The following is a 14,645-nucleotide window of genomic DNA, read 5'->3' as shown; positions in this document are numbered from 1 at the left end:
GCAATTCAGTATTCCTGGCACCATAACTAAGAATCACAATCTTCTCTGGGAAAAAAAGTTGTCACTCCATGGGTGTCCTGTGAACTTTTCTTCAATTCAGCAAAAGTTATGATCACTTTTTCTTTCTTTTTTACAGCAATGCTGAGTGACAGTAACTCTGTGAAGCTGAAAAGTGATCATTCACCTCCTGTGCAATGGTGTAAGGTGGCTGCACGTGAAGATGAGAAGACCAAGCTGGTTTTTAAAAGGTACTCGCAAGTAAGTGTCATTGTCACAGCTACACAGAGGACAGTTGTCCTACCCCCAGCCTGGGCAATTGTAAAATGGATGCAGAAATCAAGGCATGGGATTGCCACAGGCTGTGAATGGAGGGTTGAGCACACAGCTTTCCTGAAAACACTGTGAAAGCCAGGAAAACTTGTTGTAGTACCTGTCTTCACAAAGCAAAGTGAGATCCTAGTACTTCACTCACAAGTATTTCCAATCTTTTTTGCATACAGATAAATAACAATGCTGAGACTTCTGTACAGTCTGGTAACTGAGGGAATGGAAGGCCAGTGGATGTTGAGTGGGTATCCTGGGGAGGTGTTTTCATGTAGTTATTTTGTTATGAAGGCTTCTGGAATGCTACATCAAAAACCTTACTCCTTTGTTTATAGCTTGACATCAAATTAGAATTAAAGGGTGTGTGCACACGTAGATCCAGGACCATATTTTATACCTAAAATGTTCACTACTGTGATGCCATTTGAATTTTTAGGTCTTAAAGCTAAAAAGCCCAGAGACATACTGTCACATACACAGGTGAATGTAACCTGAATGGTGCAACCCCAGCTGAATCTGGGGATATTTGATAAACTTCTGGAGGAAAACCAGCCTCATTTGTCAGCTGTGAATCTCCTGCTCTCTGCCTGTTGGCTGATCTCCAGGGGCTGCTGCCTAACATGCTAATGAAGCTCTTGGATCACCTCTCAGTGGAAAATGTAATTTAGTTAAGTGAGATATGAGAACAGTCCTGCTTTTCCCGTGGTCACTTTTTTTGCAGCCTGTACTGTACACTGAGTGCTGGAATTGCATCTATTAGTTCACATAGTACAAGCTTTTTAAAAAAAATTTTGGAAATTTGTATTAACTTTATCTGAAAGAGTTTCAAGAAGCATTGGGCACTTAAAAACTTGTACATTTTTAAAAGACATTTAAACAAATATCTAATCCTTAGGAAACAATAGGAAATGAAAATCAATAGGAAAGCTCAAACTTCATACTTGAGCAAGAATGACAACTTTAGCCAAATAATGATGTAAATATTCCTCAGATGGGTTTAAACATGAAATGAGCTAAGTTACTTTCTGGATATCAACAGTGTTACTCTTTAGGAATGAGAAATTAGTAGATCAAAAATATGAGTAGTCTATGTTCTTCAATTTTAAAGTTGGTTGGTCTTTTTCTGCTGCATGTTTTGGGGGTGTAAGTAACTAAGGCTTTTCATCCTGAGCACCTGAGTTCCTCATTCTGGCCTGCCACTGAGTTGAAAGTTTTGTTTTAGTGGTGGCCATTGGCCCAAAATCATCCAATTTGAAGTTCCAGCCTTTTTTTCAGCTTGCATAGAAAAATGTTTTCTAAGATATGACCTCTAAAGAAAAAAAAGTCACTGTTGGTTTCATTATGTGAGAATTGTTTGACTCATCAGAGATGCATTTAAAATATATGAGGCAGGCATTTTCCTTATCTAGGCATCTATATGTGTTCATACTTTTGTGCAGATAACTTTGAAGAGTTATACAAGACTTGAAGTAAACAAAGCAAAAGGGTTTTTTGAATTCAAATGCAAGTATTCACATAAAGTTCAACTGTCTTAAATTTGCTTAAAAATACTGATTTAATAGTTGATTAAACATCAGAAAAAAAAAATTTTTTTTTTGTTTTTCTCTCCTACCCCCCACTGTCCTGCTTTTTAGAATTCTTGCACTGTTTGTGCTTGGAGGGTGCTTCCTTTATATTCTCAAATTGCATCTTGACCCTGAGGAATGTGACAGAACAAAAATGCCATATGTGGACCTTGATCGTGTAAAGGTTGGTATTTTTTAGTTTTTTTTCATTTAATTAAAAAAAATGTTATTAATTGACAATACAAGACTTACAGGGCTCTACAACAAAGAACTAAAATGCTGGAATTATCTATTGAGCAGAAATGTATTTTGCTTCATCTCATGCTGTAAACATTGTTTTTTGTTCTTGTAAAATGACAGCAGAAGCACGTAGAGAAGCTGAGTTTTTGGGGTAAAATTTGATAACTGTGGCTTTAAAATTTGAAATGGACATGTCATCATCCCATTTTGTCAGTGCACATGACACTGGTGATCAGAACATTGATGCAAATGAAAAGTCACATATTAAAAACACCCAAAAGTAATATATTAAACCAAAGGGCTTTTTTTTTTTTTTTTACCTAAGTCAGTTTCCCAGTCTGCTTTGCCTTGTAGTTGCTCAGATGTTTTTGGAATCGCAGGGCAAATGTCCAAGAGGGTACAGCTATGATTTCATTTATTCATTCAAGGTAGCAGCTACTTTGTTTAGCTACAGTTTTGCATGCAGCTTTTAAAGAGGTGTAAGAGACACCATTGAAGCCTTTGCTACTTATCCTATTTACACTTTATAACAGAACTTACCTGCCTTAGGGCTGTTACATTTCTGTCTTTGAATGTCTCAATGCTAATAGGCAACTTCTAGCAGAAACCCTGTATTAAGACAGCCTAATCTTAGCATTACTGCATGTGCATCCTCCCCCCACTTGCCATCATCCCCAGTGCTTATCTTTCCCCTTCTGGACCTCTTTGCCTCCCCTTTTTTCTCCTTTGACTTATTTATTTTTTCAATAACATTCCTGATTCTGAAGAACAAACACATTAAACCAAGCAAACCTGAAGGCTTCATGGACTGTATTTATTGCTATCTCAAAAAGTACATTGTGCAGTTGTTCAGTCATGCTTTGGCAGAGTGGTGTTCATGCAGAAACCTTCATAATGGTGGTAGAGGAAGTTCTGTAGGTTAATCTTGGTTAGAAAAAAACCCCAAAAAACCAGCAGCAGAACTTCCCTCCCTGCTCCTTCAGATACACACTATTGTTCCTTAACAGTAGAGGGGAACTAAATTAGCAGTAGATTTGAATCTTGTGTCTTTGACTCCTGTGTTTGCTCACGGGTTTTTTTAATTACACTGGAGGAGCCTTTGCTGTTTCTCTTTTTACATCAGATACCAGCTTGCCACTACAGATTTCTAAAAACGTGCACTAATAGTGTTTTGTTTGTAATATGAGATGGATCAATGTGTAGTTCTGTCTGTCCCTTTAATCTTTTTATGCAGTATGGAACTGTAGTCTCTTATTTTGATGACTAGTCTTCGAGAGAAGGCCCATAACGCCCCCACTTAGCATTCCTTTTAGTCATTAGCACTTTGGCAATATTTATAGAAGAAGTGTTGCTTCATTCTGTGAGTAACAAGTCCAGCTGCTGTTGCACAGAACTTTTACCCAATGGATGTGTCTCTGGTGGAATCTCAGAGCAGAACTCAGGTCATGCAGTTGAGCAGAGTGGAATTCCACTTGCTGCTAAATTAGACAGCTAGAAGTATGTCTAGGTTGTTTTTTTTTTTTTATTTGGTGTTGCAAATGGTGGTACAAACAGCTCATTTTCACTTAGCACTTCTGCTACCTGAATATATTCTTTAGAAAACCTCATGTCTAGATTTAAGTGATAGAGTGGAGAGGAATTCCTCTGCAGGTTTTCACCGTGCACTGGCTCATATCTACATCTGAGTAAATACTTCCAAATTGTTGTACTTCCACACTGAAGCTTTCTTTATAACCCCTGTGTTTGCTAAACTGTTGGTGGTTAGCTGGTGGCCCACAGTTTGAGGCCTTTGTGCCTTCCTGCAGCTGGCTTTCCTGAATCCTGTGTGTTTTGTTTCAGAGGGCACAGCAATTTGCCAGCGCTGTGCTGCAGGAGCAGTGCCGACCTTCTTATGCCAAGAAGGAGATGAGGAAGTTGTTTGCAGAGAAATACAGCATGGACATATCTCCCTTTGTAAGGAAAAATATGAATGAAGATGAAACTTTATTTAAATATGAACCTCCATTTGGATTTCACAAGTTCTCTGATAAACTTAAAGATCTCCTTGAACTCTTACCTGAGCATGATTTACCAGAAGAGTTGAAGTCAAAGCACTGTAAGCGCTGTGTTGTTGTTGGCAGTGGTGGAATTCTCCATGGATCAGAGCTGGGTCACTTATTGAATCAGTTTGATATTGTTATCAGGTATGTCCTTTCTGTTTAAGGACTCCAACTACTTCTTCATTACTTTGAGCCAGCATTGTTTTTTAAGGGGAAAATATCTCCAACACTGATGCAACTTATAACACTGTTTCTGAAAGTGCTTTTGAGAAATTTAATTAGGACTTGGTGGAATTTTAAATTTTAGGAGCAAAATAAAATGTCATGCTTACAGGAAAGGAATTCAGTGTAATTATTTGTGGACTTCAGGTACAAAAGTCACATGGACAGAAACTAGATAGAAACTAGTGACATCATGGACAAGTAGACAGTACTGGGTTTATCCCTTCACATTTTAAAGCTTTCAAATCTTAAACTTCAGGATTTAAGGACTCACCTCTGCTTTTTTCCTATGGCTAGTTTGGACGCTTCTTTGAAACATTTTTTTTATGACAGCTATTTCAAACACAATAAAAATTAATTGGTGTTTCAGTATACAGTTTGCTTACCTACTTTATAGCACACTTATCTTCCCTTATCTTTATGAGGTCAGTGACTGTTTTCTTTGATTGCTGTGATCTCAGACATCTGAATTACATGCTCTGTATTTGTGCCTTCTGGCCATTACAGTTTGAACCACCTTGTTTTGAATCATGTAAAGTCGCAAATAAAATTAATACCAGCATTTTCTCAACTTGTTTTGTAAACTGAGGCTTGCTCATCTTATTAAGGAAATATTTCATTGAATCAATAGCCCTTATTCAAAGGTAAACAAATCTTGTTAGCATGTGGAGGGGCAGAGAACTTGCATTAGCTGTCCTCTGGAATTAGGGATGGCAGGATGAAAGTGATTTTTCTGTTGATGTAGAAAAGTTTGCAGGATTTGAGCTATTCTGCAGAACTAACTCATGCAGAGTGATGATTCCATTCTTGTCAGCTGTGTGCCAGCATCTGAATTTTTTGGTGAAGTGGAAGTGATATAAACCCACAGGATGCATTGCATTGGAGGGATAATTTGAATTTTTGTGTGGAGTACTCGTGAGTGTGTGTGTATATATAAATATAAATTGTGAAAAGTTATCACACAGGTAACTTTCTGTGTGCTTTCTTCCTCTTACACTTTTAAGCCTCTTTGAATTGACACAAAGCAAGACATATGAAGTTCTGCAATGCTGTCTTGAGTCACTTTACTCTTCAAGCTTTTCTTTCCCAAATTCTGCATTTGTGCCATTTAATCTAGAAATAGAATTGGCTTCCTCCCAAAGATAAAAGGGTTGCAGAAGTGCATGAGGCGAGAACATGTGGGTTGTGTGAAAACACCATAGTCTGTTCTGTTAAAAATCTGTGGGCCAAACAACAAGTTTTTGCTTAGTGTCTGATACTCTAATGAGATTGTAACCTGTTTATTTAATACCCCTCCACTGTGGGTTTGTTTTCCCCCAGGTTAAATGATGCACCAGTTCAAGGCTACGCGGATCACGTTGGTAACAAAACAACGATACGGATGACGTACCCCGAAGGAGCCCCCCTTTCTGAGCACGAGTATCCTCCTGCAAGCTTGTTTGTGGCTGTTCTGTTTAAAGGAGTTGATTTCAACTGGCTTCAAGCCATGGTAAAAAATGAAACCTTGGTATGTAATGTGACAGTCTCACGTACCTGTATTTTTGTTTGGTTTTTCTTTCCTAATGCTTAAAGAACCTGATTGATCTGTTACTTCCTGGCTTACCATGCTGAGGATCTTTTATATAACCTTGTGGGTTTTTTTAGCTCTGTCTCCTAGTTACAGTTGGACCAGCATTTGTGTTCAAGCCCCATGCTGACAGTAACACTGCTTTTTTTTTTTTTGTGGAGATATTGGTGGTTTGCACCAGGCTACGTGACATACTGAGCGTTTGCTGAAGTGGAATTCATTTCACATTTGGTTTAAGTGACTTGACCAAGTCTGCAGAGCCCAAAATAGAACTGAGATTTCTGAATGCTAGTTCATTTTTTTAGCAGCTAAAGTCTGTACTGCTACAATGGGCATACATGGAATTAATGTGTAATTGAACATTTGTCTGAGGTCCCTAAATTATGAGGTTGCTTATTTTTCACTAAACATTTATAGAAGTGCTGAGATTTCTAAGGAACTGATGGAAGGGGTTGATGTTTCCAAATTAATGTGAACTGGTGGCTTCCACCTCTTTTAATCTGCAGGCAGATAATTTCAACAAGTAAAAGTTACTGAGACAAGTTTAGAAACCAGTCTGTCAAGTCTTTTAACAGTTTGATCTCTGCTAGTTTAGGTACTCCAAATTCCTTTCTCAGTTCTGTGATTTGTACAATATGGGAAGGTGTGTTTAATCTTGACCATGACTGTCTGCTGCTACACCAAAGAGTCAGGAAGATGCTTAAGGGACTGGAGCATCTCTACCATGAGCAAAGACTGATAGAGCTGGGAGTGTTTAGCCTGGAGAAGAAAAGGCTTGGAGGGGATCTTATTAACGTACATAAATAAATATCTGAGGGGAGGATGCAAAGGGGATGGAGCCAGGCTCTTTTTGGTGGTGCTCAGTGATAGGACAAGAGGAAACTTGTCAGGTTGAATATCCATGGACATCTTTCTTAAAATCACCTAGACATGATCTTGAGCATCTGCCTCAAGGTATCTGCTTGGGTCAGGGAAGTTGGACCTTGTGATCTCCAGAGGCCCTGTCTAACTTCAGTGGCTCTGTGATTCTGTGAGCTGCAGCCCTACTTCCTTCAAATGCTCAGTTGTCAGTTGGCTCAGCTCTCTGTGCAGGCACTGGCACTGAGGAAACTGATCCAGAGCATGATTGGGAAAACTGGAGCACTGCAACCTGTATTTGATCAGTTCAAGCTGTTGTTCCTTAAAGCATATTAAAAAAAATACCAGGTCTATGTTGGAGCTGGATCAGTTTAATTTTTTAATTAAATTAATTTGCTTAATGTTGCCCATTTCATGGAAAGACTTGCAGAATTAGTGTGATGTGATATTTCTTCTTCCATTAGCAGGGATCTGACTGACTGCAGTGGCATGAGATCAGAGTCTGGGTTTCTGAGTCCTGTGTAAATCCTCTTCTGAAGGGTTGCATTTATCACTAGGTGGATGCTGTCAAGCAACAGCTCTTCACTTCAGAGCTTGAGTACAATTGCTTTAAATCTGGTGCTTGCTTCAGAATGCCTGGTTAATGTTTGTGGGAAACTGTGCTTCCCTTCCCCATTTCTTTAAATACTGTTGCCTGCTCAGCTGTGCTGGGGCAGGCAACAGTATTTAAAGAAATGAAGAACCCATGGGTGCTGGTGAATATGTTGACTGATAAACACAAAGTGCAGTCAAGTATTCAGGATAAACAGCTATTCCCTCTACTGTGCTCTCTGCAATTCCAGCTACTTTAAAGGTTTTTCCTCTTTTGGGTCAGTCATTTGGTCTGTACACTGATATTTCCAAAGCACCTTAGCTGTAAACTGCTAAATTTTTCAGGGTTACTGGTGAATTCTGTAACTTCTATGCTGTGTTTGTCTCAGTTTCCCTCTGAACTAGATTTTTTATTTCTCTTAGCCTCTGTGGGCACGACTCTTCTTTTGGAAGGAGGTTGCTGAGAAAATTCCTTTCACATCAAATCAGTTTAGGATTCTGAATCCAGTTGTTATCAAAGAGACAGCTTTGGACATTTTACAGTTCCCTGAGCCTCGATCAAAGTTCTGGGGTTGGGATAAGGTAAGAAGTTTCCGTTGAACAAAAGGAAACCATAAAATACAAAGTAAATAAAAGAAGAAGCTGAAAAAAGTTTTGGGCTTTTTACTTTCTCTGTGCAGAGCTGGTTTCAGGTAATTAGGAAATTAATGTGCTTTCAAAAAACTCTTGTATTTTCTTGTGCAAAATCAATGTAAGATTTCAGCTCACCTTTTTAGATGAGGTATTTTGCCTCTATGCTGACATGCAATGGCATTCAGATGCAGTGAGACATAAACTCATTCCAGTGTTTAAAAACATGCATTTGATGTATGTTAAGCCTGTTAGAAACAGCCCTGTTAAGCTAAACCAGCCATCAGCTGTAGCCAGATGTCTCCAGCTGCAGGGAAAGCAGAGAGAGCCTGGAAACCAGGGCAGTGTGAAGCAGCCTTCCAGCTGCTGGAATTGCTGTGTATGCCAGAGAAGGCTCAGGAGCAGCTGATGGGCATTTCCTCCCTCCATGTCCTTTGCTCCAGCAGTGGTACAGAGTGATGAATTGCCTGGTTTAATTATACACTGCATTTTTGTTACTTTAATTGCATGTTTGAGAAATTGAATGTCACTAGTTCTCTTGAACCACAAAAATACTAACCACCATCTCTTTACCAAAATGTGAAAGCACTTAAGATTATTGCACAAATATTTGAAGGATCTTCTCACGTTTCTTTATCAAAATAACATATACCAAGCTGAGTATCTTAATGGTATTGTAGTATATTTGCCTCTTTCACAGGTTGTTTAGTGAAAAGTCATATTGTGAAGAATACTGTTAGAGAGCCTGTTGTTGCTCAAGGATTAGATAAGTGTACATTATGTCAAGTTTAACTCTGTGTCAGAGATTGTTTGACTGTTTGAAGTGAAGGATCACTTGCAGTTTAACTACACAGTGATAGGGCATCTTGCTTCCACAGGAAAAAGAAAATCAGTGTTGACAGCCAAAAGCCAAATACTTAAATTGTATAGTATTTTTCCCTGGGGTTTTTAGTTTTACTTGATCATTTAATTGATTTCTAGTTGTAGTTATAATTGATTTCAGTTTTAAATGAGGAGAGGGAATGAATAGACAAAGTCATTAAATTGTGTAAAGTGTTTGTAAACGAAGTAAAGGAAAATATGTTTGAACTGAGCAAATTTCACTTTTCTCCCTTTTTAGAATGTACCTACAATTGGGGTCACAGCAGTTGTTCTGGCCACACATTTATGTGATGAAGTGAGCTTAGCAGGATTTGGATATGACCTGGATCAGCCCAGCACACCTTTGCACTATTACAACAACCTCTGCATGGCTGCCATGAAAGAACAAACTATGCACAATGTGACAAGTGAAACAAAATTCCTGCAAAAACTGATCAAAGAAAAAGTGGTCAAAGACCTGACTGGAGGGATACACTGTGAATTCTGCAGCAAAGACAGCTAGTGACCAACTTGCAGCATGGATAGGATTTGTTACATTTCCAGAGGTTCAGCTGCATCAACCCTTTCCCTCTCTTTAGTTCTTTAAAGTGTACCTGAAATGGACACGGGATCCCTGCTGCCTTTTTTAATGTCCCATTCAAGTTGTCAGACTTCTAAATTAATTTCCCTGTGAGACTTTACTTTGCACATTTCTGTGAATAGCTGTGTAAATATCTTGTCAATTCAACTTGGAGTTGAAAGACATCCATTTAAAGTATTTAATATTTTAAGTTGTCTGAATAAAAGCAGGTTTTTTGTTTTCAAATGTATATGGAACACACATGGCTGGCCTGAATTGTCTAACAGAATGTGCAAGAGTTATTTTGTCCTGATCTGCTGTCTTTGTTAGTCCAGTTCCTGGTATATTGACTCCTTTTCATGCATGCCATGAAAAGAAAAGCATATGCTTGTCAAGTCTTGCATGTCCTGAACTTGAGCATTGCATTTACTCCTCAAATACTTATATTCTTTTGCTAATACATTTTTTTGGGGGGTGAAGGACAAATGTAGGAGTGAAGGAAAAGGAATTGTTGTGGCAACAACTGAGTAGTAATCATGATTGATATGAAAACCATTGATATATTAATGTTTTGGGTTAGATCCTGCTTTGTGAAGCACATTTGGGCCCAGGGCACTCTAAAGAGGCATTAGCCAGGAGGAGGCTTGAACCCAAACCAGGTCATTTGTCATTTCCATTCCTGAAGACCTGCCTAAATGTTTCTAACTAGATGATTTGCAGCAGAGTTCAGCTCCCCCAATTAATGAAGTGGCATTAATACAAAATCTGCCCCTTCTTTAAAATTTATTTTTGAGTGACTTGAGAACTGCTGGTTCTATAAAACACTCATTTGTATCAATCATTTAGCAATTCTAAAGCCTGTGACTAGGTTACAATTTCCACTGGTTAATTTTATGATCCTTAAGTAATTATAGATATTAATAGTCACCTTAATAGTTTGCAATGCTTGTGAAGTCCAGTATTGAATATTTAATTGGAGAGGTAGATTTGTTGGTTTTCCCCAAGTCAGTAATTGGGTGAATGTTTAAGTTAAGAAGAAAATCACTATAAGAAAGTAGCATAATCTATAACAAGGTAGATAACTGCTGAAAACAACAAATTTAAAAGACAAAAAGAGAAAAGAAAGCTATAGATGTATGTTTTTGGGGGTGGAAATCAGTGCACTGCAAAGGCACTGGGCTGTGCAGATGTGTAAGCAAGTTTTTATGTTCATGTTTTTGTTATTAGTAGAGTATCAGGTGTGACTGTTTGCACTGAGGAGTGGTGTTGCTCAGTCTGCAGTGTGAGAAAAAAAGCTTCCTTTGGCAGTGGGAGCTTGTCAGCAAATCAATCAAGGGTTGATAAAAATATTGTTGATAAAAATATTGTTCTTAGTCATGGACTCTTCACCTGGTGAATGTTCCCACTTTTCTTTGTTATGGACATAGAGATGAATGAAGTTGTAGTTCCACATTTTAAAAATACTCATGTGGAAATGCAAGATTGGGGTGGTTGTGTTTTGGGTTTTTATTCTGTGGAGAGCAGATCTAATGGATGATAATGTTAGAATGCAGGAGCAGCAGACTGATGCTCAGTGTTGTACTGAGAGGCAATAACAGGACATCAGATCATGAACCATAACTGAATAAAGTTGTGGACCTCATCTTTCCTAAGTCCCACATGTCTACAGGTCCTTTAAAGTCAGTTGTGGGGGGTGAACAAATTTGAAAATCAGGAATTCTTGTTTCTGGCACTATGTTCATAGCAATAATACTAATCTAGCCTTCTCTTCCATGAAAAACATTAATTTTTATATTAGCAATAAATTTCTAGTCTGTTATTTTTTGTAAGTATATGATGTTATTTAATTTAAAAATATTTCATGTGTGAAGAGTTTTATACAAATAGTCCTTTAGTTAATATATTAAAATGTGGTGACTATTTTCTCCTGGTATTTAAACTGGAAGCAGAATGCATTAATTTCATTTAGTATTAATGAAATTTTGGAAGATTTCAGAATGTGTGTATTGGGAGGATGTCTTGAGTACACCAGAAGTCTGTATTTCTGAGCACATGGTCCCTCACCACTTCATTTTGTTCAACAACTTAAAAATAATCAGTTGATTAATGTAAATGCCAATAGCTTTTTGGAGATGCTGTATTTACTGTCAAATTTGCAAACTGTGTGGATGTAGGATTAGATTTCCTACCTGTTTTATGGCTTGTGATAAAACTTGTTCTCCATGGTAGTCTGTGCAGACTTGACACTCCATGAAATGGCAGCAAAAAGCAATAAACTGATGAAACCACTTTCTATTTATGTATTTGTCACTCAGTTTGCCAACTGTTCTTCCTCCTCTTTTAAGGATGTTGCATGTCTTGCTGATCCAGTTGAAAGTCTTGATGCAATCCCACATACCCCAAAACAGGGGAGATGGTAGCTGGTAACTTTTTCTCTGTTTGTTTATGCCTTTTTAATGCCTGTCAGTGGAATTATCTGTCTGGTGCTTGGAAGAGAGGAAGCCCTCTCAACACTGACCAAATTGTGGGCTTACAAGATTTTGAAGTTAATGTGGATGAGAATATTTTGGACTGGGTTATAGCATTGGCCTTAAAATCAGGGGTGTGCCTCCTACAATGGTGTAAACTTAAACACTGCAGCTTCTGATCTGTGCCTCAGCCTTGCTGGAAGAGAGATAAGAACAAAGCTCTCTGTGTTCTGTTACTGTTTCACAGATTTATGCTTTGCAAAGAATCTGCATCCTTTGTAAATAGGCCTTGATAGTGTTTGGTTAAAAAGTCACAAAGATTTTGGGAGCTGTGATAAAGCCATGTGTTCTGCATTGAAATCCTCTGTGTAACTCTCTTTGTAGGAGCTCTCACAGCCAGGGATATGCCTTATCTATTCTGGTGCTGAATGTTTTCATGGTTCCTGTGCAGGAAGTTGCACAAGGAGACATGAAGATCTGCCTGGCTGTGGAGCAGGGAAGTGCCAAAAAGGGTGACTGCAGTCTGTGCTGGGTTGGCATCAAAACTGGGTACTAAACTTGTGGGGACTCTTGAGATGCTGGTAAGGAACTGAAGAGAGTTCAGCCTGTCCAGTGCATGGATGTGTGTGGATAGCTCCAGTTCTCATGCTGCAGTTGGAATTCCTGCAGGAAATGGGAGGGCAACAGAGGAGGCAGCTGTGGAGCATGAGTCTGATCCTCTTACCTGGGCAAGGCAGGATGAAGAGAGAGCACTTCTGTTAAGTACAGCTCAGATGTGATCCTGTGCCTTCCTTCCTCCAGCCTGCCAGCAGCAAGGTTTTGTACAAATGTTTGATTTTACCAGCTTAGGAAAAGGTTCTGCCCCCAGAGGGTGGCTGGGCACTGAGCAGGCTCCCCAGGGCAGTGGTCACAGCACCAGCCTGGCAGAGCTCAGGGGGTGTCTGGACAATGCTCTGGGGCACAGGGGGTGACTCCTGGGGATGGGGCTGTGTAGGGCCAGGAGCTGGACTGGATGATCCTTGGGTCTTGGGTTGGCTGTCTGTCTCTGCCCCGGGACGCGTGGGATCGTTCTGAGGCAGCCCGCGCTCCGAAGAACGAGTCTGGACTCTTCACTTTTCCATCTTCAGGTTGTTTATTTTTTCTTATCTACAAAATTTTCTTTCTGCCCAGCTGAGATCTGCTCAGCAGGGCAGCCACGAGCACTCTGACCGCCCCCGAGGTGGTGTTGTCCTTTTATATTACAAACTACATAGAATAACATATTTACACTTAATTCCCAATACCCATCACCTGTGTTAGACAGTGAGCTTCTACTCTAAACCAATCCCCAAGTGCCAACATCACTGCAGAAAATGGAGAACAAGAAGAAGAAAGAAGAAGGACGAGACACGCCCTGATTCCTCCATCTTCTCTCCCTAACCCGTATATCAAAAACCCCAAAATCTCTATTTCCACCCTGTAACTACATCATTCTTGCACCATTCAAACCCATGTGGCTCTCATGTCCTCGTACACAGGTGGCTGGAAGGATCCAAGTCAAGCCACCAGGTGTTCTGGGCAACATGCCAGGGTCTCCGAGCCCCCCGAGAGGGTTTTCGGCAACTCTGGACAGCCAGAGGGATGTGCTGAGTTCCCACACTTGGGGGTCCCTTCCAACTCAGCTTGTTCTGTGATTCTATGAAATGTAAAAGAGTTTTGAGCCATTTGGCATCAGCTTTGTCCCCCATCTCCTGAGGGTGCTGGAAGATAAACAACCCACCCCTAGAGTCCCTAAGGGGCTAATGCCCCTAATGCCTTATGTTTTTAATTGTCCTTTTGAGCTACACAAATCGTGCTTTTCTTGTCACAAACAGTCCCCTCCTTCCTCTGCCTCTGTGCCCATTGTATTCCTGAAACACCCCTGTGAGCAGGGGCTGAAGGACCCACCCATGTCCCACAGGGGATGTGAATTACAAATGGGGACGGAGTGTTGCACTTCAGCATGTCCCCAGCCAAAATGGGGGTCACTGCATTCTATAGATGTATAATCCTCCTCACCACTCCCTGGGAAGGAGCTGCAGTGGCCCAAAGCTCTGTGCTGGTGTTGGACCTGTACATTGCCATGAGGGAATCCTGCTCTGCCTGTATTCCTTGCTCCTCTCTGTACAGCTTATTCCACCTGTGTGCTCAAAGCAACAAACCCCTTAATTTAAAAGAGTATACAATAAAATGCCTTCCTTGAAGGATGACAAGGGATCTTTTGTGGGGGGGTGTCAGTGTGTGTTCCTCACAAGCTGCACTCTAAACTATCACATGTGATTGACTTTCTCAAGGACATGACAGCGTCAGTGGCTGCTCTGATGGCCAAGGTAGGAGGCAGGAGTTAAATCAGCTTTGCAGTGACTGCTCCTGTGGTTTATGTGGATGTGAAAAGTCAGGAATTGCCAGCACTGAGTTTTCAAGTGGAGGAGTGCTTCTTCCAGCAGATTTACCCTTTTCTCCTTGTCCAGGCACTTGTGCATCACCTCTTTGTGGTTTAACAAAAAACCCAAACACACCTGTGACTGAATCTGGACTGAAATTCTCATGCCTGTCAACACTTGTGTTTTCTGTTCTGTGAACTGGAACTGCTGCTCATGCTTGGAGAGTTGAGCAGGGCTGAACATCCGTACTTTACCTCCCTTTGGGGTCATCTGCCTGATCATTTGTTTTCACAGCCTC

The 14,645-nt window shown here is 40.1% G+C and overlaps 1 protein-coding gene across 8 annotated transcripts in view; it reads left to right on the top strand.

Annotated features, from left to right (window-relative positions):
• The window catches only part of ST3GAL5 (ST3 beta-galactoside alpha-2,3-sialyltransferase 5), a 30,041-nt gene extending 18,265 nt beyond the window's left edge, over positions 1–11,776 (top strand). For 4 of the 8 annotated variants that reach the window (XM_077177841.1, XM_054633728.2, XM_077177842.1 and 1 more), the window contains exons 2-7: positions 137–248; positions 1,959–2,073; positions 3,969–4,312; positions 5,711–5,897; positions 7,830–7,988; positions 9,157–11,776. In XM_077177841.1, the coding sequence (XP_077033956.1) occupies positions 139–248; positions 1,959–2,073; positions 3,969–4,312; positions 5,711–5,897; positions 7,830–7,988; positions 9,157–9,420 (1,179 nt within the window). In that variant the 5' untranslated portion in view covers positions 137–138 and the 3' untranslated portion in view covers positions 9,421–11,776. Of the gene's footprint in view, positions 1–136; positions 259–1,958; positions 2,074–3,968; positions 4,313–5,710; positions 5,898–7,829; positions 7,989–9,156 lie in introns of those variants that run through there. The other 4 variants (XM_077177844.1, XM_054633729.2, XM_077177843.1 and 1 more) reach the window with 2 other exon arrangements.
• The last annotated feature ends 2,869 nt before the right edge of the window (positions 11,777–14,645 follow it).

Source organism: Agelaius phoeniceus, chromosome 4, assembly GCF_051311805.1.
Source record: "Agelaius phoeniceus isolate bAgePho1 chromosome 4, bAgePho1.hap1, whole genome shotgun sequence".
NCBI lineage: Eukaryota > Metazoa > Chordata > Aves > Passeriformes > Icteridae > Agelaius > Agelaius phoeniceus.
This window is presented reverse-complemented; position numbering and strand designations above follow the sequence as displayed.